General features: G+C 40.0%; 2 protein-coding genes across 3 annotated transcripts in view; one reads left to right on the top strand and one right to left on the bottom strand.

Moving 5' to 3' along the window:
* Positions 1-984: 984 nt before the first annotated feature.
* On the bottom strand, positions 985-20,088 carry csnk1da (casein kinase 1, delta a). The gene is made up of 9 exons (XM_003446388.4): positions 20,013-20,088; positions 11,233-11,343; positions 7,936-8,084; positions 7,510-7,738; positions 7,253-7,423; positions 7,010-7,158; positions 6,427-6,595; positions 6,226-6,335; positions 985-3,997 (listed from the first exon to the last, which is right to left on the bottom strand). The coding sequence occupies exons 1-9, from the start codon at positions 20,086-20,088 to the stop codon at positions 3,947-3,949; spliced, it is 1,215 nt and encodes a 404-aa protein (XP_003446436.1). The 3' UTR covers positions 985-3,946.
* Positions 20,089-21,719: 1,631 nt separating this feature from the next.
* Positions 21,720-25,564, top strand: part of engase (endo-beta-N-acetylglucosaminidase) — a 19,895-nt gene continuing 16,050 nt past the window's right edge. The window contains exons 1-3 of one of the 2 annotated variants that reach the window (XR_001224518.3): positions 21,720-21,922; positions 23,659-23,735; positions 23,819-24,020. Coding sequence is in view for 1 of the 2 variants with exons in the window: in XM_003446433.5 (XP_003446481.1) it covers positions 21,837-21,922; positions 23,659-23,735; positions 23,819-24,020 (365 nt within the window). In the remaining variant the exon portion in view is untranslated. The remainder of the gene's footprint in view (positions 21,923-23,658; positions 23,736-23,818; positions 24,021-25,564) is intronic. The other variant, XM_003446433.5, reaches the window with a different exon arrangement.

Here is a 25,564-nt window from a genome sequence, read left to right as displayed (position 1 = left end):
TTTCCTAAACAGCTCTCAGTGCATCTTTGTGCAGTCTAGCCCTTCTCTTGTTTTTGTGTGTTCCTTGTTGCTGTTATTTTTTTTTTTTTACTTTTGAATTTCACAGTTTGTTTGTAATTTATTTTTATTAATCAATTATAGATGGTGCTTTTCTACTCACACAAGCTAGTGTTTTCTATGTGACATTCACACACATTCATACATCTGAAAGCATTTTGGAGTTAGTAATTTGCCCAAGGACATTTGGCACGCAGACTGGAATGGCCAGGGCTCAAACCACCAACCTTCCAGTTAATAGATGCCCTGCTCTACCTCCTAAGCCACATTTCTTTCTGCATTCCGCAAATAGTTTGATTTCTCGTTTACATAATCTCCCTGACAGCCTTGCCTTTGGGTCCACTTTTTGCCTACTTATGACAATAGTCTGTGTAACTGATCCTACATCTTGTCTTCCTGGCATTCTGTCTACTTTGGAAAATTTTAGCTCCTTTTCTGGGTATAATATAAACCACTAAAGAAAGTGGTTTCCACATAAATACAACAGCTCTGTCCTTTAACTTTACATGTGCTGGGCTAAAATATCTGGGCATTAATGTGACACGTACATTATGTCTATTCAGATAGTTATGCCTCTCTTAGGACTTCCATCTGATTTTTGTTTCTTTTTGAGGGAACAATCATCCTCTCTTTGACTGGAATGAGGATATTGTCATATACGTTTTTCAGACACTGCTGTTAGTTTTACCAAATCCTTTTTTGGCAGTTCCTTTATTCGAGATGCAGAGCCTCCACGGGGGAGTCCAGGCCTTGAGGGCCGGGGTCCTGCAGGTTTTAGATGTGTCCTTGATCCAACACAGCTTATTTAAATGGATAAATTACCTCCTCAGCATAACTGTGCCTAAGGGTCTCACAGTGAAACACACTGACACAATATTAAAATAAAATAAAAAAATAAAAAATTAAAAAAAAAACACCACACACACATACAAGTACTTAATTTATTTAAACAATTTTAAAATACACAAATACAGTGGTATTACAAATGAGGAGCAAAAGTTTTGAGGTGGGAGTGAAAAGAAACGATTTCCCATGATCCACAGAAAGACGCATTTTGGGACATGAGCAACCATCTCCACAACGCACAGTTCAAAGCAAAACTGACAAAAAGAAGAGAACTGAGTGAGGCAGACTGCAAAATCTATCCCATGTAAATTGTACTTGCATTTATTATAGCCATCAGTGAAACGAACAAGTTAATGCATCACTTTTTTGATTTTCAAGCCCACAGGTGAAGTGTACGAAAGAAAAACTGCCTTAGCGGGAATTCTAATGGAGTGAGGCATTCTCATTCCCTCCATACACTGTTGTCATCATCCAAAACCACACAGCGGCTCATGTGGACCTGGTAGACAAAGTAGGCGCATCCTATACACAACGACGAGTACAAAATACCACGACAACCCCTTTCCCCTTTAACTACAGAAAATCGGCCTACGTTACATTGCAATCAGTGTACCACATCAACAGTTTTCTACTTTAAAATGTGCACGATTCAGATCGAGCCACAGAGATGAGCCGTGCGTGGCTTTTAGTACCACTGGGACTCGTCCAACCCGCCCCGCCCGCCCCCCACCCGCCTTTTTTAATTAATACTTGCTTCATTTGTCTCCAAAATCATCCTTTTTAAACCAATCCTGTCCATTTTCTACACAAACTTTCAGATTATTTGCCAGACCCTCTGATGTGGGTCAGCACTAGATTGAAACTAATGATCTTTATTTTCTTTAAATCAAGCTCCATCTATGCCAGTTACTTTTAAAAGTTACTGCAACATAGGCTGCACATTAGAATTCTAAACTGGGAAGGAAAAAACGAACCAAATGGAGGATCAAATACTACCAGGAGGTACAAACTGAGGCCATGACTTCTGAAGAGTTGTGGCATTTTTCATTTTATATTTAACTTGGCAGAATAGATCCCAGCTTCAGGAAAGTACATTACCAGAATCTACCTTTTTAAAAGGTAACCTCAGTAATTTAATCTTTAGCTCACAGAAAGTTGTGGCACTTGCAAAATCAGATTTAAAGATGAATGGTTAAAACGTACAGCTGTTTTTGTCACACATAAGACACGGCAGCACAGTCGGCTCAGAGACGTCCGCTGTGTTTAGGTGACCCAGTGCATTCTGGAGGCAGCACACACCACCCCACTGGTGGGGAACACACTGGAATATTAGCTGCAATCCAACACCACACACATGGACTGGAGAGCGGGCAGGTTAAACAGCAGCTAATGTGTGATCTCTACCAGGTGAGGGCTGCAGTGCACGTATGAAATCAGGTTTGAAGGTCAAAGCGTGTTTTCACAGTTCAAGTAGCTGTTCCACCCCCAGACTTTAACATTGATTTGTTAAAAAACTGTGAAACACCCATTTAAGGCAAATCAAAGACATCTTATCCAAGTGGCTTCAGCTGCACTGCGCAACCATGATGTAAAATACTTTGCAATGTAACAAACTGGGTATCAGTAAAATCCAAGTCATTAAACTGCCTTGGAGCCTTTCCTCCAATGTAATTAATCCTTTAAGTTTCTGTCTTGCAGTTCTGCTGTGTTTACTTAAAACGTTTGAGAGATTCGTTTTTGTGGCTTCTACTAGTGACGCACGTGGAGACAAGGAGGGTGCAACATCCTGTGAATTCTGGTTGAAATCATCCATGAGTGTTTATTAAGGTTTACGAAGAAAGCTGTCAAAGTACGCGTGAAAAACAAAACAAAAAAATCTTTGGAAGCAGATGGACAGATGGTCTAGAGTGAGGTTGAGGAGGCAAAAGAGACAAAAAAAAAAAAAAAAGAAAAAAAAAAAAGAAATACCCTCAACATGTTTATCCCACAACCATTTGAAGCTTGTACAACCCTAAGATAACCCTAAGACAGAACCACACAAACACACAAAAACCACATCACTATGCACTGAGTTTAAAAACAATTTCTCATCCGTTCGGTGCAGACACACCAGCCTCCAGACTAGATCATCGTTTCATTCACAGCTTTTCCCACCGCAGCCACAAACCTGAAGACACACTATATGTGCTGTATGGTTTTTTTGGATTTACTACAATGTCCTGGTTGCAACGCACCTGAGGTGGACGCAGACAAAAACAGAAAAACCCCAAAACATCTACTCATACCATTGGGATCATTGCAAAGAGAACATCAAATCCCCTGTTAATATAACTGTAGAGCTAAACCTCAAACACCTAAAATACAAAATAAAAGAAAAATATGTCCACTTGTGGGATTTAAACAGTCTTTCAGGACACAAAAATAGAGTTGAGGCACTGCTCTTCAACACTGCCACGATGGATCACGTGTCTCTGGTAGTTTTAATAAATCCCACAGGCTAATTTTGACAGCTAACAGACATGTCATTCTCTCTTGTGAAGTCTGACCAGCTGGTGCAGTACAATTTCTCTTAATGGTTAAAAATAAGTAAAAACAAAAGTTGGGGGAGAAAAAAAAGGAAGATGATGCCACAGAGAAGTGAATCCATGGCTTCATCAACAGCGAGGGGGAGGCAGGAGGAGGAGGGGGGTTTTCCAAATCTTCCCACGGAGAAGAAGAGATGCTGCGGCTGCTACTTTGCCCAAATTGTTGTTAAGGCAACCAAACCGTACTCCACCTGCCCATCTCTCTCTCTTTGTCACATACACACACTCACACTCATTTCTGGCTGTGCACCTCTTCTTCTGTCGAGTGAACAGGGGCGTAGCCAGATACTTGTGCAATCGTGGGTAAGTCCTCCGTGTAATCTGCAAAGTCCTGTTCATATGTGTAAGTGTGTTGTGTGTAAAGTGTTTGTGTGTTTGTGTGTGTGTGTGTGTGTGTGTGTGTGGCTGCAGGTGGTGCATGTTGAGGCCTCCATGGTGCACAGCTGGATGAGAGGTTTTCACCGAGGGGCTGCAGACTGGAGGCCGCTTGGTGTGACCCGGGAGAGAGCCTGAAAGAAAAACAACGTCACTGTTTCAGCAGGGAGCACATCATTGGAAGTTACAGTTACTGCACGGTTACTATGATGCTATAGCCAGCAGCCTAGCTTAGCACAAACACTGCATACTACCGTTCTGCTGACAACCTTGGGCTAGAATGAACACTAAAATAGCCCATTTTATTTTATTTATTTTACCAAATATCAATACTAATAAGATTCAGTTAATATTAAATGCCCCATCATAGTTTGATGTAGGCAAGGAGCAACCTCAGAGGCTAAAAAAAATAAAGACAGCAAGAAATGCCCAAACTGCAGATCCTCTCCAACAGTGAGCCATAACACTCCTGTGTTAAAAAGGCTAACGTTATATTTAAAAGTGAAAATGTTTTCAGACTGATACAAACATGTGGACGTGACTGCCTTCATTAACAAAAGGGGGAGGAGGAGCTGTAACACACAGCTGTCTGCTAAGACTCACTTTCACAAAATTTTGTCCCAAATCCCGTCCAAGAAGTTTGTACTTTAGTTTCAGTGAATTACAAAGAAAGATTTGATTCATTACCTGGCACTAATTAGCAGATATCTGTGTCTGTGGATTACAAAAGTACAGTTTCAGCCCAGCCTGCTAAACAAGCTTGGCTGTATTAGCTGAGAACCACTCTCACCCACAGACAAACCTGACTCCAAAAACAAATAAAACAAGATGGCTGCAGCCACAACACAACAGTACAGTCCTGAACTGTGCAGCCCCGAAGCAAACAGGTGACAGCATGTTGGCTACATCCACCCATGCAGACCATGCTTGCATATTTGCACCCTTGGAAATGAATATGACCATCACTGCAAAAAAGACTAGCACTGATGAAGCTTCTGTGTGCAGAGCTGAATCTAAACTGTGTTTGCACCGTTTCTCCTCCCCACTCATTCTTACATTCTGTGTAGAGGAGAGACTGTTCAAGTAAAGATAACACTTGGGCTTGATTTAGACTTCAGCGGGAAATTCTACGTCCCAATTTGCAATGTAGCTGGAAACACCACTTCCCCCCACACCACAGCCTTCACTGTTCAGGTTGCTGCAGGCTACGTCGACCCGACGTGTGATTACATTTCCCAGGAGGTGCGCGTCAGCTTCCAGCTTAAAAGAAGTTTCTGGTTACTCCATAAGTTGCGATGCAGCTTTCCCGCTGAAGTATAATTCACACTGAAGTTTATGTACTACTTTGACTGTGTTTCCCTGTGAATAAACTCTTGTATATATACTGAAGAAGCCAGTGCAGCAGGTACAAACTGCCCAATCAGGAGCCAGCCAGAAGCATAAATGAGCTGGATTCCTACCTAAGGACAAATCACCGGCCTCCATTGGTTGTCCTTGGAAACACTTCTTTGTTTTTGTTCTGAATAAACAAAAGTTGCATTTAACTTTCCTATTTTCATATTTTCACAACAGACTTTGTGTTCTATATTTGAATTTTCTCTCTTCATCCTACTGCCACAACATTAAACGAATGCTCCATAAAGCTATAGTAACAAGTTAACTATGGTTCATTTTATTCATGGATAAATGTAACTAGTATGAAACTGACATGCAATGTTTTATCCCGTGTCTGTGTGTGGAATAATACACAGAAATGTTTCACTTTTTAAACACTCAATTAAGAAAAAAGAAACTAAAACGTCAAAGTGACTGGAGGAGACTGATTCTTTTCATTCGTTCAGCAGTTCTCCACTTTGCCCTCTGGGGGGCGTCGAGGTCCATGCAAAGAAGAGAACAAAGGACTTAATGAAGCCTTTAAACAATGACCTCCTATGCTCCATCACGCAGTGAGTGCTTTTACGCTTATTTTACAAACTGGGAAGGACTGCGTGCACGTCAGTGGAAATGAACCAGTACAGATACTGTCTGTTCAGTTTGAACAGAGGGAAAAGGAGAACAAACATGCATGTGCTGTCTGCACAAACACTATGTTCTCTTATGCTAGACACTTCCTGTTTTCAGGATTTGTTGGGCAACTGAGTACAAATGATTCAAGTTCTTCTTATTAACTGACACGCAATCATAAAGTCCTCCCAGTAAACAGATTGTTTCTAACGACAATGTTTTATGGTCTGCCAACCTGCACAGCGTGTACCCTGCTACTCAGTCACTTTAAGATATACCACAGCCTAAAGAAATGTGGCTGCAAACCGCTGTCTCCTGTGGATTTTCAACATGATATTTGTAACGCAGTTCGTGTTACCTGTGAGGACATGCGGGATGTTTCCTGGCGTCCTGTCAGGTCTGACGAGGAAATGTTGACAGGGGCTCCACGATGAAGGCGCATGCTCACCTTCCTCTCCTTCTCCATACCTGAAAGACAAAGAAAACATGGTACAAGGTAGGCTAAATATTTCAGCGACTGTTTAAAGAGAAGGGAAAACAAAACATATTTTTTGCTCACCTGTGTGTGAGGCGGGGTTGAGCGGGGAGGGGGCTGCTACTTCCTGAGGGGCTCTGGCTCTTCCTGAGGCCGAGGCCATACCTCTGGCCCCGGGGTTCCTGCTGTGCCTCATTCTCTCATCCCGTTCCCGACGCTCCCGCTCTGCATCCTCCACGGCCCTATTGGCACCCTGACACACAAGACAGTTAAGGTTATTAACCTTTAAGACAGTTGCAAACTTAAAAAAAAGGAAAGAAAATAACAAAACATGCTGCATGAAAATGCGTCTCGGCAGAATGACGGTGGATTAAGCAGTTTACACAAGGCCATTTAACAGTGGAAGGTTAACTTAAAATTATGTGTTACACAACATGTTTATAACTGCGTTTATGTCACTGAGAATGCTGATGTTCCAGTTGTAAACAGAAAGTACACATCACCCAGTTCTTCTAAAGTTGGACTCACATTCTGCTTGCCAATGAAATTCCTAAGAAACACAGTTTGTTTTTGGCACAACCTTCTAACGAAAGCACTTACATAACCAAAGTAAGACAGTAGTTAAAAGCACAAAGAAAGTCTTCTTAGATGTGAAGCTATAACTTACAAATTTCAGCATGTTCCAGTCAAAGACGTAGTCGTAGGAGAATCCCTGTCTGTGGAAGAGATTCCTGAAGAGCTGGCGCAAGTATGAGTAGTCGGGCTTATCGTCGAACCGCAGAGATCGGCAGAAGTTCAGGTAGGTGGCAAACTCGGCTTTGGGGACAAAAAGGTGTTTAAAACATTAGTGTTGGCTAACACTCTGATGTGGTGCCTTTATTCATAGGTACATGAGAGTACTAGAACCTACACGGGTAGCCTTTGCAGAGGACCTCAATGGGTGTCGACATTTTTTTCTCACTGATGCGTTCATACTTCTGCCTCTTGGTGGCAGCTTTAAGGCCTTGCCAAGGCAGAGACCCCAGGTTGAAGTACATAAGGACGTATCCCAGTGACTCCAAGTCATCCCGCCTGGACTGCTCTGTAAACGCAGAGAGAGGGCCAGGTCAGTCGGGATCTGGACAAATCAGAGTTATTAATCATCAGCTTTGTGGAGGTCGGTCTTACCAATGCCCAGATGTGTGTTAATGGAGGCGTAGCGGGCGGTGCCTGTCAGGTTCTTGTTCTCGCGGTAGGGGATGTGTTGGTGCGTGCGTGCGTCACGATATTTCTTGGCCAGGCCAAAGTCAATGATGTAGACGAGATTTCCCTTCTTACCCAGGCCCATCAGGAAGTTGTCTGGCTTTACGTCTCTGTGGATGAAGTTCTTGGAGTGGATGTACTCGATTCGGCTGATCTGGAAGGAAAAACGGTGGTTAAAAATTAACATGAGGGCTCATTCTAGGAGCTTAACCAAAGTAGATATTTGAAATCAGTGAAGACATTAGACCGTCCTGCACTACTGTACATACAATTTGTGATGCATCTTTAGCATCAAGTGTAGGACCAGCATTCCTCATTTTATTCCCATTCTTTTTCCTTTTGGGAACTCACCATCTGGTCAGCCAGCAGCAGGACTGTCTTAAGGCTGAACTTGCGAGAGCAAAAGTTGAACAAGTCTTCCAGACTGGGACCCAGCAGCTCCATGACCATCACATTGTAGTCACCCTCAGCGCCACACCATTTTATCGTGGGAATACCCACTGCAAGAAATGTAGGGAACACAAGGGTTACATTTATAGTTTGGTTTGGTGCCATTTTGTTTATATTGGCACTTCAGTGAGAACCACAAGCTGACACTAAACTGTAATAACTTGATGAAACTGCAGCCACCATTAAGGCTGGAATGTGCAAGTCCTCAAATCAGAATCCTAAAAGTCAAATATAGGACTTTGGCTTCCTTATACAGACCTGTATAAGGAAGCCAAAGGTCAAGCGTGTTTAGTACTGACAGCTGTGACTCCTCCACAATCATGTCTTCTGTTAAAGCAACCCAACAGCAAGTCTCATGGTTGCACACACATTAACACATTATGTTCATAATTACATGTTTGTCAATATGCTATATGGGGCAGTGATCAGAAAAAACAAGAATAACAAACCTTTGGTAAACTAAAACTGAAATTGTTGTCATTTTTGGTTTCAAAATCTGTCTGCCATAATGTGCCAATCTGTGATGCAACCATGAGGTTTGCTGTTGGCTTGTTTATTTCAGTGCTTGAGAGGGGGACCGTGGGCAAACCATTTTTGATTAATTGGCATTCACTTAGGTAAACTTGATGCTGGTCCATCATGTTTTTTGTGTTAAGGGATTAAAATTATAAACTTTCTCCTGAACAAAGTAGATTTCCCTCCTTGTGTATGCATAACAGTATTTCTACTCCGTTTTTATTTTTGTCGTTTTAAACATGTGCACTGGTAAACACATTTCAGGGTAAAATCTGCACAAGTCTACAGACATATGTGAGTCCGATCAACCGTCACTGCTGATGGCAGTGTTTAGCAATGATGTCAGGTCTTCACACTATGAACTTGTGCAATGTCATTTCCCTTTTCTGTGGATCGTCTTAGAGAGAAGCTTGTGTGTTTTGAGGTTTTTGAGCAAACACAATTAGTGCAGCGCACGTACACACTTTTCTGATTTCTGTCATGAAGGGGTTTTTCCAGGTAAGCAAGTCACACTGTGTACATGTAAACAGGCAATGCATAACACATTTACCTTGCATGCATTATTTATTTAAAAAAAAAACAAAAAAAAAAAAAACAACTTCCTGAAACAAACTTGTGCAACTCCAAATAATAAAAATGGCTCGACTCCTGCCCTCATACACAGAGGCCAGCTGGTTTCGTAGGAGCCGGTAACTGACCCTGCCAAGGCGAATAGGCCATCTGGCATTTCCTTCTACAGGCAAGCAGCAACAAAATGCTGGTGCTCAGCAACACACACACAGCACAAGCTATTTATATACATACAAACACAAATACATCTCACAGACTGGGTCGGCTACTGTGCCCTAATAAATCTAACTATGCTGGAACTAAAATACAAATGCATGTGGGGACATAGCTGTGCATACGGACAAACTGCTGACTTCTAAAGTTTACTGTTTTAAAGGCAGACGCCAGTAGAATAGACGACATAAATCAATAAGCCACCAAAGAAAAATACATTTCAAGATGTACATTTCATCCCACACAGTAATAGTTTAGTAATATACAGTATGAGGTACAGAAATACAAACATGCAAGCAAGTCTACCCTAGGTATGATGTTGCAGACACTACTGAGCAGGCAGAACAATAAAACAAACTTTACCCATGCTTACTGACTCAAAGCAGCAAGTCCTTTCTTGCTTCTTTCACGGTGGAAGTGTGTGAGCATGTTTCAGAGTCAGATGTTCTTTTCCTTTGCTCTTGGTACCTTTGCAGTGGCACAAGGGGTTCTTTAAGCTATGCTAGTAGTCAGGCTCTAAGCCAGTTAGCTAGACTGAATGATTACTTTGGTTTAAACTAATAAAAATAAAAAATATCAACAGGAACATTCACGGTGTCTATCGACATGGTAACAGTAAATATTTTTCCCCAAACAGAAATTTCTCCTAAATACAAACTATATGCAAATCGTTTTCTTTTGGTTTCTTCAATACCAACAGGAGATAAGTACAGTGTTAAGTGTTTAGTGTGCCACGATACTGTGCAAATTTGAATATTTTTTTGTATCACTGGTGCATTTTGAGGATGGCCCGCTTCCATGAAAATGTAGTTGTGACCTGTTACCTAATACGATAGAAAAGAGGTGTTACTTGTGTTTTTCCAACAGTCTCCACGTCAGTCCTCGATTTATGAAGCTTGAAACTGTAAAGAGCTTTTCAGCTTTACTGAAGTAAATAACTTTCTCTTGCATGGCTCAACACTCGTGTATTTATCTTTTATGTGATTTAAACTCTTAATCTTAGTGTGTACATGTGTGTGTGTGTGTGTGTGTACACATGTCTATACATAGGAATAGTAGTGGTAGAATAGTTATGTTAAGCTATATAGTTTATGTCTTGCATATTTCCACAACCATATCCATAATCACATACTGTGTATGCTACCGTTGTATATAGTGTATTATCTTACTTATTTTTTTATTTGTTTGTATTTTATTTGTGATATCCTTCTGATATCTGTACCCGAGCTGAGGGAACGCAAAAATTTCCCCGTTGTGGGATCAATAAAGTCTTATCTTATCTTAATCTCTACTCTTTGTTTAAAGTCAAAGTGGTGAAACAACAGCTATGACAGATGAGTTGAAACTGTATGACATGTTTGCAAAAATTACAGGAAAAACTGACCATTCAACAAGTGATTTGACAACAAGGTACACGAGGAGGAGATACCAGCAGCTGATGATGTGAGAGCCAACGGTAAACAAATGACTCAAGAGTATCGCTGGAGCACTCGGTAACTCTATTCCATAATGTCAGATAGCCCAAACAGTTCATGGACATTATCATTACAATTACAATGCTAATTTTATGCTTACAAAAAACTGGTGTCAGAAGTGATTAATAGAGGGAATGGAGGAAAAAGGAAGGGAAAAAATCATTTGGTGTGTGCTTTAAGCACCCAGCTATTGGGTGGTGTTCAGTTCAGGAGGGTCACTTTAATAACAGAAAAAAATGAATGAACAAACACATCCTTTACCAATGTCTACCAGACAGCCAGTATGGAGCATTTTCTTTGTGGCCTATGGTTTATAATGACAAAAGTGTAAACCAGCCTCCATCCAACTACTTTAAAATGATGAGGAACTTATAGAAGCTGCATGGATGCATGTGAGTAAAGTGAGTGTCATAGTGTACAGTACCTCCACCCTGCATCATCTTGTAGATTTTGCTCTCTATGTGGAGCTGTGGGTGTTTGGTCTTGACACATTCCAATTTGATGGCGACCTCCTCTCCAACAGAGATATCAGTACCTAGGCAAGACAGCAGAGGGGTTAGCTGCATGAAGATGCATTACACATTCAGTCTGAACCTATATTTAATTAATAAAACCCAACAGCATCTAATCAACAATATGAACAATGGGCACTGCATCAGGGGTCAACACAATCAAGGGAGTATTACTGTCATGTCAAAGTCCAACCTAATTCTATCATGGTTATACAATTTAATGATGAAGATAACTAAAGTCGTTTTTATTATCATCTTATTGTCCTTCATTTATGCCGCTTTTCCAAGACGGACCTGGGCAATAGGGCAGCAGGAGTTACAACAACACAACACATTATATAGCAAGAAACAAATACAAATGATATTTAGTACAGACAAGTGGATACAAACATGTGAATTAGGGCTGCACGATTTTGCATAAAATGAGAATCACGATTTTCTTTGCTTAGAATTGAGATCACGATTCTCTCACGATTTTCGTTTCCAATATAAATATTTATTGCACTGATTAACTGCACATCAACTTCGTAACAGTTGAGACTGAACATAAAAACAATAAATGTCTCACTTGTCTACTCTTACGTACAAAACCTTAAAATACTTTTAACAATAACATTTTGAACAGTATTCTTTCTGTGTGTAAGGTGATGAGAGAGGTAAGTGATAGCCTCCGTAATTTCTTTGTGCCTGCGGGAGTTCGACGGGTATGGGGAAGCGCTGTATAAGGTTCCCGTTATTGATGTTTGGGTGGTTGACCGGGGCAGATTTTCTCCTGTCACTTTCTTGGCCTTTACAGCTTCGTTATATTGTACTTTATGGTGACGTTTAAGGTGGTTATACAAATTCGTAGTCTTAGCTTGCAGTGCTGCTACTATGGCAAAACACAGCTTGCAAATGATATCTTTTTGACTCTCATTGTCTTCTTTGAAACCAAAAAACTTCCACACGGAGAAATGAGAACCTTTTCTTGGAATTAATGTTACAGTGGGGTTGTCATTCTCACCGCCCATCAGCGAGCTTTTCCTCTGGGCTCATTGTGTTTTCTCCCCTCAGGCAGTTTTTCTCACGTGCTCTCCGTTGTTTTTTCCCTGCCAGCTGGCTTCTGTATCACGTGGTATAAGGCTCCGCCCTTGTCATTTGTTGAGCAGGAAGAGTAAGCGCTTGTTTTCATGCAGATTATGTCCCGGATCAAAATGCGGTACAATCGTCATCTTTTTTTTTTCCTCTCTTTCTTTTTTTAAAATCGTTGTCATTTGGAAATGATATCGCACATAAGTATGAATTGAGATCGCAATTTTCTGACGATTGATTGTGCAGCCCTAATGTGAATCGTACAAAATAACCGATTATTACAACAGCAACCTTAAAACTCTGTATGCTGTACCGTTTGCGTTTTTTACACATACAGATAAGGAGGAACTAGCGACAATTTATAGCTAAAAAACAACCAATGGGGAAATCTGTAGATAAACAGAGATTGCAACTTTGAAGCAGCACACAGAATGATGTAGGACAGGACAGCTAGCAATAACATAAAAAGCACAATGACACACACAATCCAACTTCCTTAGGTCTGGCCTGGTGCATTTTTCAGCTTTACTGACAGTGAAGAGATGACAGGAAAGTGGAGAGAGAGAGAGAGAGAAAGGGGAAGGGCCGCGGGTCGGACTCAAATCCGGGCCGCCGGCTCAAACCGGCGCCCAGGCCTGGTGCATTTACAAAGAGCAGATCGCCATAATCCAATAAAGGTTAAAAAAAAAAAAAAAAAACCTTCAGAGATCAAGTTTCCTCACTTGGACAGAGAAACAAGATTTAGTCTTAAAGAATGCCTTTCAGTGTGAGTTTTAAATGAGACGTAGTGATCTGATGATACGCAAATACTGCATATCATTTGCATAAAAATAGAAGCAATTGATTAATTTTTAAGGTTCTTAATATATAGAGAGAAGAGCAGTGGTCCTGATATGGAGCAATAGTAAAGTCTTGTGGATATTGGGAAAAATGAGGAAAGGACAAAGTAGAAAGTTGGACTGTTCTAGCTGACAAGTAATTTAGAAAAACCAAGTTACAGCATTAACAGATAAACCAATATTGCATCATCAGCTGTGCCATAAGCCTCTGATAAATCAAGAAAACAAGTAACCAGTCCATTGGATCAATGTCATTCACTACTTTAAAAGCAGCAGTTAATGTGCTGCGTTGTCATTTAAAGATTTGCTTTATCAACATGTCACAGAAAAATCATAAACCAGCGCTTGGCTGGTGGATGAAGTTAGGAAGCCCTGCTTGGGTACACAAGGAAATATCAGTGGTTATTAACACAGCAAAGGCAGCCAAAGTGTAAGATACACCAGCCAATTTTGTGTACTGGATGTACTTGTACCATGCTCTTCTTTCATACATCTACGCTCTTATTCCTCACAACTATCCTTACATTTAGATACGGTTTCACACAGTCGAGCATTTTGGGAAACGGCTCTCAAACTGAAAAACTTGTTTCTTCCCAAACACAGTCATAGAAGCCAGTTCCCTCCACATGAAAACAGCAACTGGACACCAGGTTATGTAATGCCATTACACGCACTCTCACGCATACAGGATCTCACACAAGGAACTGTTCAATCATGTAGGCCAACCAATGGTGTATCAGACAACTCTAAATGATGTCATTCGCCTGGAACGAGTAGCATTCATGGGTGGGGCTTCCAACTTACACCATAACTGCTTAATCAAAGTTTTTAATACAAGAACAATACAAACAGGGTGAAGAGGACTTCATGTTTATTTCTGATTTTTTTAAAGTTGCATTAGCATGCATGATGCACCTGCTGCTCCTCATCTATGCAGTTAAATTAGACTTTGATCTACTCCAAGCTAGCAATCCAAACCCATTGTCAAATCATTCGAGACAGTTAATTTAAAGTTTATCCAAATCGCTTGGTCATCTGCACTCACAGAAATATTTTTCTCTCTTAGCATACATTTTCTTACATATCCTATAAAACTAGAAGCAGAACCAATGTTGCATCATCAATGTCACTTTTTCCTCAACAAGCAGAGAAATTTTTATTATGATATCTTTCAGATAACAGTATATTCTCCCTGCTTGGTTAAAAACAGCCACCTGCATTTGGCTTCTCCCATTTTTTCCTGGCTAACTCTTTTTAAATGCAGTTTCTCAGAATTGTTCCTCATGTACACACAATCCATTGTATCAGTATTTTAGTCTAACAGATACCGACTTCTGTTCACAGTAAACAATACTGATAATGCATTAACATCATACACTTGTCAGGTACATATATGTGGACTGAAATGCTGTAACTTGCTGTATGTGATTTCATTGCATGGAATGTAATATACGAATATTTGCATGCATATACATGTTGTATATGTGGATCCCAGGCAGAATACATGAGATCTATCTGGCACAGAGAACCCACAACAAGCTAAATAAACATTTCTTTATGGATTTCCCGCAGAATTAATGTTCTCCTATTTGAAATGCCAAAGTAGTTCCTGAACATGCAGTGATCTATTATTCATTGGTGGACTGTCATAATTTTATAGAAATCCAGCTGCATAGTTATGCAATATGTTTAGTTTTTTAAAAACACACCCTTAGCGTTTCTACCCTATTGAAGGTTTCAGTACAACACAAAGACACTTAACTCGAAATGATTATTTAATCCAGTATGTGCTCGGCCAATCGATCGATAAATCAATCAGCAGCCACAATGAAAAGGCTTCAAAGCCTCTTTATGGGGAGAACTAGTGTGTGTTTGACTGTGGCGTCTGCTCTCTTGCATCATAGGAATGTGATTTGCCTGGACACATTTCCTAGAGAATGTAGTCCCCCCACCTCCACCCACCCACCCACCCACAACCCCCTTCTCTCAACCACATCATCTTATAGGTGAGGCTGGGGGCATTTATGTGTTTGTCAGTGGGGAAAAAAAACAAAAAGAACCCCCCAAAAAACACACACACAAAAACGTGTGTATGTACATAGTGTGTGTTTCAATCAAGTGTAGTCCTGCTTGTGAAACGTGTTCTGACATGTCCCTCCACACTGGCTCACAAACAAACACAGGCAGGCTACTGAGACTCTAAATATGCAAATATTTGACGAGATTTGCAAAGAGACCAGCGCACAAAACTGTGCTGTAGTGACTATATAGGAATAAAAACAAAACTCAGCATTGACACACTTTATAGAATCAAAGCTGTTTTTTGTCATAAGTGTAATAGAAATATATTACAGACTACCATGATTGAGGCAAACAGGCAGAGAGTAAATCAGAGAAACTGACAGCACAGGCAACACGATCCAAGTAAAACCAGTCAGACCAGCGATCCCCAATAATGCTGAAGCATAGTGTGGCAGGTCTAAGCTGGCATTTCACACAGAAGATGACCAAGACTGCAGTGGTTCAAGTCTTCAGTGCGAGGACTCCATTGAGCTAAGGCTTAATTTAGACTGCATTAAAATATTCTACGCTCAGTTAAAAAAAAAAAAAAAAAAGACTCAAGATTGCTCAACACCAAAGTTTCTGGCCTGGATGAGACGGCGTCATTATAGCTACTGTTGACACCATAACACGGCAGATGGGAAGCAACGAAACACGTCATCAGTTTGAAGACTGACTCACCGCCAGCATTAGTTCTGAGCACGTCTTAGGTTCTTTGTTATTATGGCAGCCTTATAGCAACCTCACTGTTATTTTTCCTTGTGTAAGCAGACCCATCCCTTTTGGTATACTCTACTGGAAGCTTTTCAAAAATCAAAAGCTGGGAAAATGTTGGACAAGACTCAGGTAGCTAGGTAACAGGCTGAGGTAGAGTTTGGAACTCTGAACACTTTGAAAAACAGGTTTCATTCTTACTGATAGTGATCAATAATGTGGTGTAAAAGAAATACATCCATGGTTAAATTTACGTCAATACAATAAATCATCACAGAATATCAGTATGGCTAATTTGGTGACATTTTTCCACAAACTCACTCAAGTTTTTCATTTTAACTTTACGCTGATTACGTACGACAGTGTTCAGTGCCTCTGGGTCAAGGGGTGTGGTAATTGCCCTACAATTAAAAAATATTAGTCATAAATACAGAGTACAATGATACAGAATAGGGATGTCATAGAACCAATACTTCTATGCAGTGTATGTACTGAAGCAGCAACTCTTCCAGATCTGAAGGGTGTTCAGGTCATTCAAGCTGCCACGATAGCGTTTAATACGAACGGGCAGAGCTATGAAGGTACTTTGCATTTATAAGGTGGATTCTTATATTAAAAAGGCCACTAATAAGGCAAGTGTATTTACAAGCAGTCATTGTGAAACAAAAGCTCAGGCTCCATGCTGCTGTCAGAGAGGAAATTTCAAAAATTGTTTTTGGCAAATTTAGACCAACACCAAGGCCCCAAAACAACAGGATTATTTTAAAACCTCAACTTTGTAGACTACTCTAGTAAATTCAAAGCATAAAAATATTTTGCTGAAAATAAGTATAAAGACAGTCACTTTAAATAACTCTACAGAAAGTCTATAAGTCTTATTTTTAAATTGTTGATTAAAATAATTGTACAACAGAAAGACATAACAGAACTTTGCCTAAGTTAGAATCTGTAATTGGCCACAGAACTCCAATGAAAGACAAACATGTCTGTCCATCTGTCAAGTTTAAACTTTAGATATTGGCAATACTTGAATGCTCCTTTTCAGGCGATACCAAACAAGTATTGACGTCTGGTGCTGTGACGAGGGGAAAATCTTTCCAGTTCAAGGAGTTTGGACAATGATAAAGGCCACATCCGGATTTTTGAACCGTGTTTCAACATGCACATCACCCAGCAGATAACACAGCAAGAAGAGATTCAAACGGGAGATCTTTGGAAATACAAGATGACTCAGACCTTGAGTAAGCGCTTGTGTGCTCTGTGCATAACTGGCATTTTGTCGTGACAGCATCTCAAAAGTGGAAAAGCTATTCTACCACTTCTATCTGAATATTTGACAGTCCACATTTGCGTCCAGTCACAGCACACAGAGTACAAGGCTTCACTCCAAGAGCTGACCTCAACTCCTGCTAACAACAACCGATCTCTCGCACAATCCACTGCTCAGCCAAGCTGCTCACACATTGTCAGCATTATTAACACGCTGTTTTCACACACTGTGTGGGAGCCTTAATGTGGGAATGACTGTGAAATCCAGTTGCCTAAACTGTCAAACTTTCATTTTCTCAAGACTTAAGAATTTGTTTACTTCCTGGAGATTTTACTTCTCCAAATGTGTTTGACTTGTTCAATTCAATTATTCACTTAAAGCACAAATTCTTGCTGTGAGACTTCGAAAAACAGCTTTGCACAATGGGTGACACTCTGGCTGATTAACAATGTTACATCACATTATCCACCAGCCAATCAGAGAAGAAAAGAGGAAGGGAGGGAGAGACAAAACCACAAAGCGATTATGCAAGCAGCTGGCCGAGCTCACTATCAGTCGTAACAACGCATCACATGGAAAGCAAACTGGATACAGTTGATGCATTAACTTCCACTTTGCTCCGTTTCAAACTTTGCATTTTAAAAATAAACGCATTTATGAATCTGAATCAAAACACTTTGTTTAACCTGCAGTCCACCCTGTATAATTTCTGATTTCACAGATTAAAAAGTCATCTGCTATACTGCAGAGGGCAACCTGATTAAATCATATAATGTAACAGCCGTCAGACACCAAATCTTTAGGCATTCGCAAGTTGTTATTAGTTTTTTCCACAAAGAAAAATGTCAAAAACCAAGAAGTCTGGGTAAAACGCTATATAAACTATGTACACAGGTTGGTCCCAACAGGAAACTGGGCTTGTTAACCAATAATCAAACACATACTTTATCCTTTCAAGTAAAATTAAAATATGAATAACCTAATAAGTCAGCTGCTCCTGTGTTCATACGGAGTAAATATGTCCTGTCAGACTGAGACCTGAACACACTACATGAAAAAACAAAAAACAAAAACAAAACAAATTCAAGAAGGAACAATAAATGCTGCTTGTGTAATTCTACATGTTGTGCTATTTAACACTTTATCATTTACTTAAAAATACTTAAAAATAACAGAAAATGTTACAAATTAGCCTAAAAATTTAACAGAGACTCAGTATATTTATTACACACGGACTGATCATGTTGACTTTCATGTCATACAATCACAGGGAAACCACAATTCCAACTTACACAGCAAATTCAAAATGCTTAGTGATTAAATTAAACTGATGATGAAACATTTACCCAATCATATGTACCTCTCTCTCAGACCGTTTCCTGAGTAAGCGTAAACGTTCCACTTAATACTGTGTAACATATACTCGATTGTTACCAAGTCCCAGCAGTCAGAGCTGACCATTTTCTCTCCTGGTTGATTAGATCGCCGTCAGTCACAGAATAATCACTCCACCACTAGTGAAAAAGACTCCAGTGAACAACCTCTACTGTTGTTTAGATGACTAGGTTTTAAGCTCAAAAATGTGATCAGCTGTTCTCCACTGCTGATGCCAAAAACCTCCAACATGGCCAAAAGAGAGCACATTACAGCAGCCGCCGAAGCCCTGTTAGAGAAATTTTTTTGCATATTTATATTCATAGCTCAGTTGGAGAGCTCAAAGAAGATACACTTCCCTCTGCCACTATCAACTTCCCCCATCACACAATAAATTACATCATTGCTAGCAGCCAGTATTTGCCCACACAGCCTGTGCAGTAAATAATATTTAACATCTACTGTTCACCTAAGCCAGAGGAAGGACATCCAGTTCATTATAGTAAGGACTGATCCACCAGTAGTCCAAAAGTGTAGAGGAAAAACTATGTGAACGTATACCTTGAACCAAACAACCAGTACTATACTCAAAGTTACTCCCGCCTGTCTCAGCAGGCCATAGAGCCTCCTTTGATCAAATGTACTCCCAAATATACCATCCTTACAGATTTAATAACTAGGTTACCATTTTATTAAATAAAGATATCCTCAAAAGTATCTATAGGATATAAAGGATCATACAGTCCTACTCACTTCTCAAGAACACTAAGGTAGTCTTTTTAGTGCATTTATGAACAGGAGGAGGAAATTAAACCGGTCTGTTGTGTTTAAAGAAGGATGTTCAGTTTAAGTAAATAAACGCTGGATATCAGTTACCAGCTCAGGGGCTTAAATGAAAGCCTGTGGCCTGATCTGCTATTTTGTTCGAGACTATCACTGCTGCTGCAGCTGCTTCCGGGGGAGCAAAGACTGGAAACCTATACCCTATACATTAGCTATCTATAGGCAATAGACATTTAGCTACACAAGCGCAGTCAGTGTCAATTCCTATCGTCAAGACGATTTATTTGGACAATAATTGAATCTTGTAACAGACAAAATGCTCCCGAAGTCAAAGACAATGAAGAATGACATCGTTTATTATCAAATGTTTTATGGCAGCGGATGTCACTGCTAGCTCCTTTGCTACACAGACTGATAGCTTAGTAGCTAACGTTGCTAGGACTAAACACAGAACAGCTGATTGATTGTAAGCTCGATTAGGAAACCCGGAGAAGAAGATGACTTGTTGTTAAAGACGTCTTTATTATAACGAGACTAACAACGGGAAACACTACAAAAATGCTGTCCGCCAATAACTTACCTAGGTAGATGTCTCCAAAAGATCCACTTCCAATTTTCCTCCCCAGTCTGTATCGGTTACCCACTCTCAACTCCATGGTAAGCAAGCTTCAGTCGGCTAGCAAGCACGCTCGCTAGCTCGGAAACAGCCAAAAAACGTCCTGGTTTAGAGCTCGGCCTTATTTAAAAGCACCACAGCCAAAAGCATCCAACGCAAACGAGCTAATCAAGCGAAGGACTGACTCTTCTCTACGCTGTCGCCGGATGAGGTCGATACTCACAATCTTTCGCCTCTTGTTTTAAAGTATTCCTAACTTCATAATGTGACAATATGAGGCTCGCTGGAAAGATTAATCTTTGTACTTTCTGCTCCTGGTGTTTTCTGTGCCGATACACTTTAATTCTCCACGGATGAAGGCGGATTTTGAGCAGGTTGCTTTTACGGTTCCGCTCTGGTCCTCTTCCTCTGGCTGCCTTGTCTGCTCTCTGTGAGGACCCTGTTCACCACTTCTCTGTATGTGTCTGACATCACTTCCCTGCAGGGTGATGTGGGGGAGGACGCTTATCAGAGAGCCTATTGCTGTAGAGTTCCCAACAGATACCACTAACGATAACGGACCCAACCACATATCCAGCCTTGGTAGTTTCTTCACTTTGAACAGTTACAAAAGATAAAATTTTAAAACTTTTGCTTTTAAATAACCCGGAAATACAATGTAAAGAAAAATAAATGGAAATAATTCACAGGGGGCAAGAGTGTGAGGTTTCGCCTGATCCGTAGCCGCCATTTTTACCTTCTCCGGGGCTCTGTGTTGTTGCGCCTGTATTTTCTGTTAGTGACTAATCTTTACAAAGCGAAAGAGTCTGGTCCTGCACATAAACAAAAGATGTACTCTTTTGTCCAGCTGGCCGCTGTCCACCTTCTCATAAACAAATTAAGCAAATACAGTCATTTGCAGTATAACATGGTAAAGAAAAGTTCTCAATAGCTATTTATTTTAAAATAAAACCGTTAATACAAAATGTTACTGATCGGGCATTGAGTTTAATGTTTAATCTAACCCGTTTCTTAAAAATTGTTAAAATAAATAAATAAAATAAATTAGAGCATCAATTCTTTAATAGCTGTTTGGTAATTAATAGTGGCTTAAATTGAGTGTTTTCAACTGGATTTGACGCCTATAGGTTTCGTATACCAACATAGTCGAGAATAGTGACATCAAAAAGTACAAACCATATTTTTTTAATCACATTATATTAAACAGAACCGACGTTGTCCAGCTTTGTCGTTTTAGTTTGTGAAATTGTAATGGAAATGAAAATGCCGATAAGTTAGCAAAAGGTGCTTTGCTAAAAGAAATAACAATACCCATTCCACTTGGAAAATGTGAAGGAAGGGCAGTTATTAATAAGATAAGGATGGAACTATGGCAGAAAAGATAGGATGAGGATAAGAAAGGAAATAATATTTCAAAAATGTGAAATACACTAGTGCACTACAATACAACTAAAAGAGAAAGGGGAAAACAGGAAACAGAGAAGGGAATGGTCATTGAAGGGGATTTGGGGGACAGATGGGCGGGGCAGAATGTGTAAATAGAACTAGGAAAGCAATTTTTTGAGAGAAACACGGCTGGTTGGGAGCTGATTTAGCTTGTTAATAACATAATGTTGTACATACTGTACACTAGGTGGCGGTGTGCACCTTTCAGCTGTGTGCAACCGCCTATTAACTTGAGGGAGAGAGAGAGCGAGAATGACGTCCTCGCTGGTTGAAAAGCCGTTTCAGTTTCCATTTCTTCAGATAACTTGACACTTCCTTACTCTTTGCACGAAATTCAGGGACATGGCCTCGAGTGGTGAAGAAATCCAGCTTCCTTTACGAAGGAAAAGAGAGAACGGAGAGGACAGTGATGGTGTCGCACGAAAGAGGTACAACATTTAGTCAGGAGAGCCCTTCTGACTGCTTATATTAGCTGTGTGAAAATTAGGCCTAAAAGTGATTCCCGATATACGTATTTGGGTTTTTATGTCTTATATCTTTATTTATTTATGGTAAATAGGCCGTAGTCAACATAACCTGCGACGTTAAATATAAAATAAAGAACAGTTTTGCAAGTATCTTTAACAGTCTGCTATTCTTCCTGCTCTGCGTTTTATATTATAATTAATCCAGTCCTTTTTGCCACTTAAAATGTCTTTATTGAAATACTATGTTATATTTGTCAGGTGTCTTTTGTAAAACAGATTTTTAAATCTCAAAGAGAGGATAGGAAATGATCGATCACGTTGCCAAAAAAGTTTTTACGTTAGAGAACTTCCTGTCAAGATCTTCTGTCTTGTCAAGTTAAGCTCTGTCTTCACCCTAGGAAAAGGGAAAGGAGAAAACTACAGGACACAGTACTGGAAGCAGGAAGGGAATGGTCATTTATGGGGATCATGCCAGATACATTGGGGTTCTCATCGGTGGATGAGAGGGTTGCTTCCCTGCACCTTCGGGTCAGGAAACGATTCCTGACTGTCATTTGTGCTTATGCATCAAACCCACAGTTCAGAGTAACCAGGCTTATTGAAGTCATTGAATGGGCAATGACAAGGAGACATCTAGGAGCGTGACTGGGAGGAACGACCTCTCTAAACTGATCCCGAGCTGTGTTTTGTTATTGGAATTTTTCATAAATCACAGTTTGTTTGTTTGAAAGGGAGACTGTTTGTTAGTTGAACCGCAGATACAGGAGGAACAACGTGGCTTTTGTCCTGGTCGCAGAATACTGAACCAGCTCTTTATCCCCTCAATAATATTTGAGGGTGTGTGGAAAAGGCATTGGAGTGTCCCATGGGGGATGCTTCAAGAGGAGTTTCCACATTACCGGTGTTGTGCCAAAAGATGATCGTCTGCCAAAAATTGATTTCCGGTATTTGCCAAAAACTGATTGCTCGTATTTAAACTGCTATAAATAACTTGTTGGTCTATAATATGTGAGACATATGTCAAATATATGTATGTATGAATGATATCAAGTCATCTTGAGCCACAAACAACATTGTTGTAACAAGGTAGAAGCCGTAATCAGTTTTTTGGAGTGACCTTTATATATCCTTTATTTATCCAGTTAAAAAATAAAGTTAAAAATGTGTTTTTTAAGAGTAATCTGGCCAAGAGGACAGAAGATATTGCAACAAATATAACAACACTTCTGTAAACATATTTTAAGTGGACAAAAAGGACTGGATTGGTTATAATGTAAGTACAATAACACAGAGTTATAAAGATTCTTGAAAAACATGTAATTTTTACATTTTGTATATAACCTCTTTGTAAACCCTGTTCACCGAAGTCTTTTTACCAACATACGTAAAGACATTACACATAAAAAAAACAGGAAACATTGGAAATCAGGTTTTGGCAGGCGATCACTTTCTGGCACAACACCGGCAAAACTTCAGACTCATTTCCAGTGGATGTTGGACTCTTCCAGGACTCTTGCTCTGGAAGAGTCCTGGAACTTTTTTCACGTTAAGGGAATCTTCTCTGTCTGGGAATTGATGAATTGCAATATTGTCAGAAATTTTTTGATGTCTGGGAACCTTTTTCGGAAATACCGTCACATCAGATTATTTTATAAACCATAAAAAAAACCTTTCCCTGGTTTCTTATCCTTTATCAGGTTGGAATCTTGTTTGGATCAGCCCACGGACTCAGTTATTTGTGAAGTCGTCACGTATACAGCGTCACCGCTACCTGGTAAGGTTACAAGTCTAAAAAGATCTGAGTTAAAGCTGGTATCTTGTAAATTCTTGTACATACTGTTTCCTGTTGTCTTCAAGAGAAACATTATGATGCTGACACCACTGAACCAATCACCTGTGGTCTTGAATCAATGGAGGATCTGTTGTCGTGGACAAGAAGTAAGGCAAACCCCTTCAGTGTGGCAGGTGTCCCCTTGGCACCTCGGGAGCCTCCTCTGGACCGTTGTCTGCGACGGACCTTGGTGTCTCATGACATGATGGGTGGCTACCTTGATGACAGGTATGAAGCGAGTGAGGGCGCAAGTTTGGATGCATACCAACATGTGATATGTACTTTCTTTGTCCATGCTTCACGTTTCTAAATCATAAGCTTCAGTGCGGTGATTTCTGGCTAATCTTGCTGACAGACCTTAATGTGACACCGTGTGATATGATCCTAAAACAAAGCACCCAAACCTTGTGCATGCTGACCTTATAAAAAGGGTTAAAGCCACTGGGGCTAAGAGTGCAGCTAAAATTGTTGTCCTGGCAAATATCTATACTCAGTTAGCTTGTTGAAATACAAAACTGTAATTAAAGTCAGATATGTGTCTGTCTTAATAATAGGGTGTGATAGTTTTATTCGTATTTTAACTTAGACAATCAGTACAGCAGTTTACTATGGTGCTTTAAATAATAACCTTCTTCTGTCCATGCATGTTAAGCACAAAAAGGATATGTGTGGGTGTGTTATGGTGTTAAATCCTGATTGTTTGGTACTCTTACACAAGGACCACACTCAATCAGTAGTCCTTGTATATTAGTCCTTTTCCATATAACCGCTTTCAGTGGCATTTTTGCTTCATTTACCCTAACACTAGCAATCATGCTAAGTACGCATGAAAGTGCAAAAGCTATGTTTATGAGGACGCATAGCTTTGGAAAAAAAGTGGCATTTGCTATATATCAGCAGTGGCATATTTTTACAATAATAATGAGCTGCAGCCAAAACAGCAAAGTGTGAGAGGAAGCAGGCCATGCAGCAGCCTAATAGTTAAATTATCCTGTCCGTGCATTTCAAGCACAGACCGCGTATGTGACGGGGAAGGCTAATCCATCGACAGTAGCTGCTTTTGTCTCAGTGCAGACAGTCAGAAAACATGCAAACAGGTGATAAGAGCTGGGGGGGGTTTGTCTTTTTTCCTTACCAGCAATTTTTGGAAAGCATAATTTCTTTGTGGCTTTAGTTAGCATAGACCCCATATTTCATATATAATATATATAGCTGTTGGCACATACAGCATTTTAGTTTCTTCCTAGAATAGAATAGAATAGAATAGAATAGAATAGCCTTTATTGTCATTGTACAGGGTACAACGAAATTGGAGTGCCACTCCCTTGGTGCAAAATACAATAATAAATATAAATGTAAAATATAAAAGGTACAATAAAACAATCGTAAGTACTCAAACAATAGTAAGTACGATATATATACAGGATAGCAGCATTAATATAATGACAGTATGAATAGCAGCATAATATAATGACAGTGACAGTATGATATAGCTAAGCAGGTTCAATTGTTTTTGTGCTTATTTACTACGGTGATAGCTCTGGGAAAGAAGCTATCCTTGAATCTGTTTGTCCTGGTTTTATGTGACCTGTACCGTCGGCCTGACGGTAATAGTTCAAACAGTTGATTGCTGGGGTGAGTTTTAGGAGTGAGTTTTAGTTTTATTCCTGTTTTAGGCTAGCAGGACATTTAGAACAAGCATTATTGTATGCTTAAGAGATTGTAACAATATTGGACATATTCTCCTCTTATCTACTTTGAAAAGTTTTGGT

Source organism: Oreochromis niloticus, linkage group LG4 (genome assembly GCF_001858045.2).
Source record: "Oreochromis niloticus isolate F11D_XX linkage group LG4, O_niloticus_UMD_NMBU, whole genome shotgun sequence".
NCBI lineage: Eukaryota > Metazoa > Chordata > Actinopteri > Cichliformes > Cichlidae > Oreochromis > Oreochromis niloticus.
This window is presented reverse-complemented; position numbering and strand designations above follow the sequence as displayed.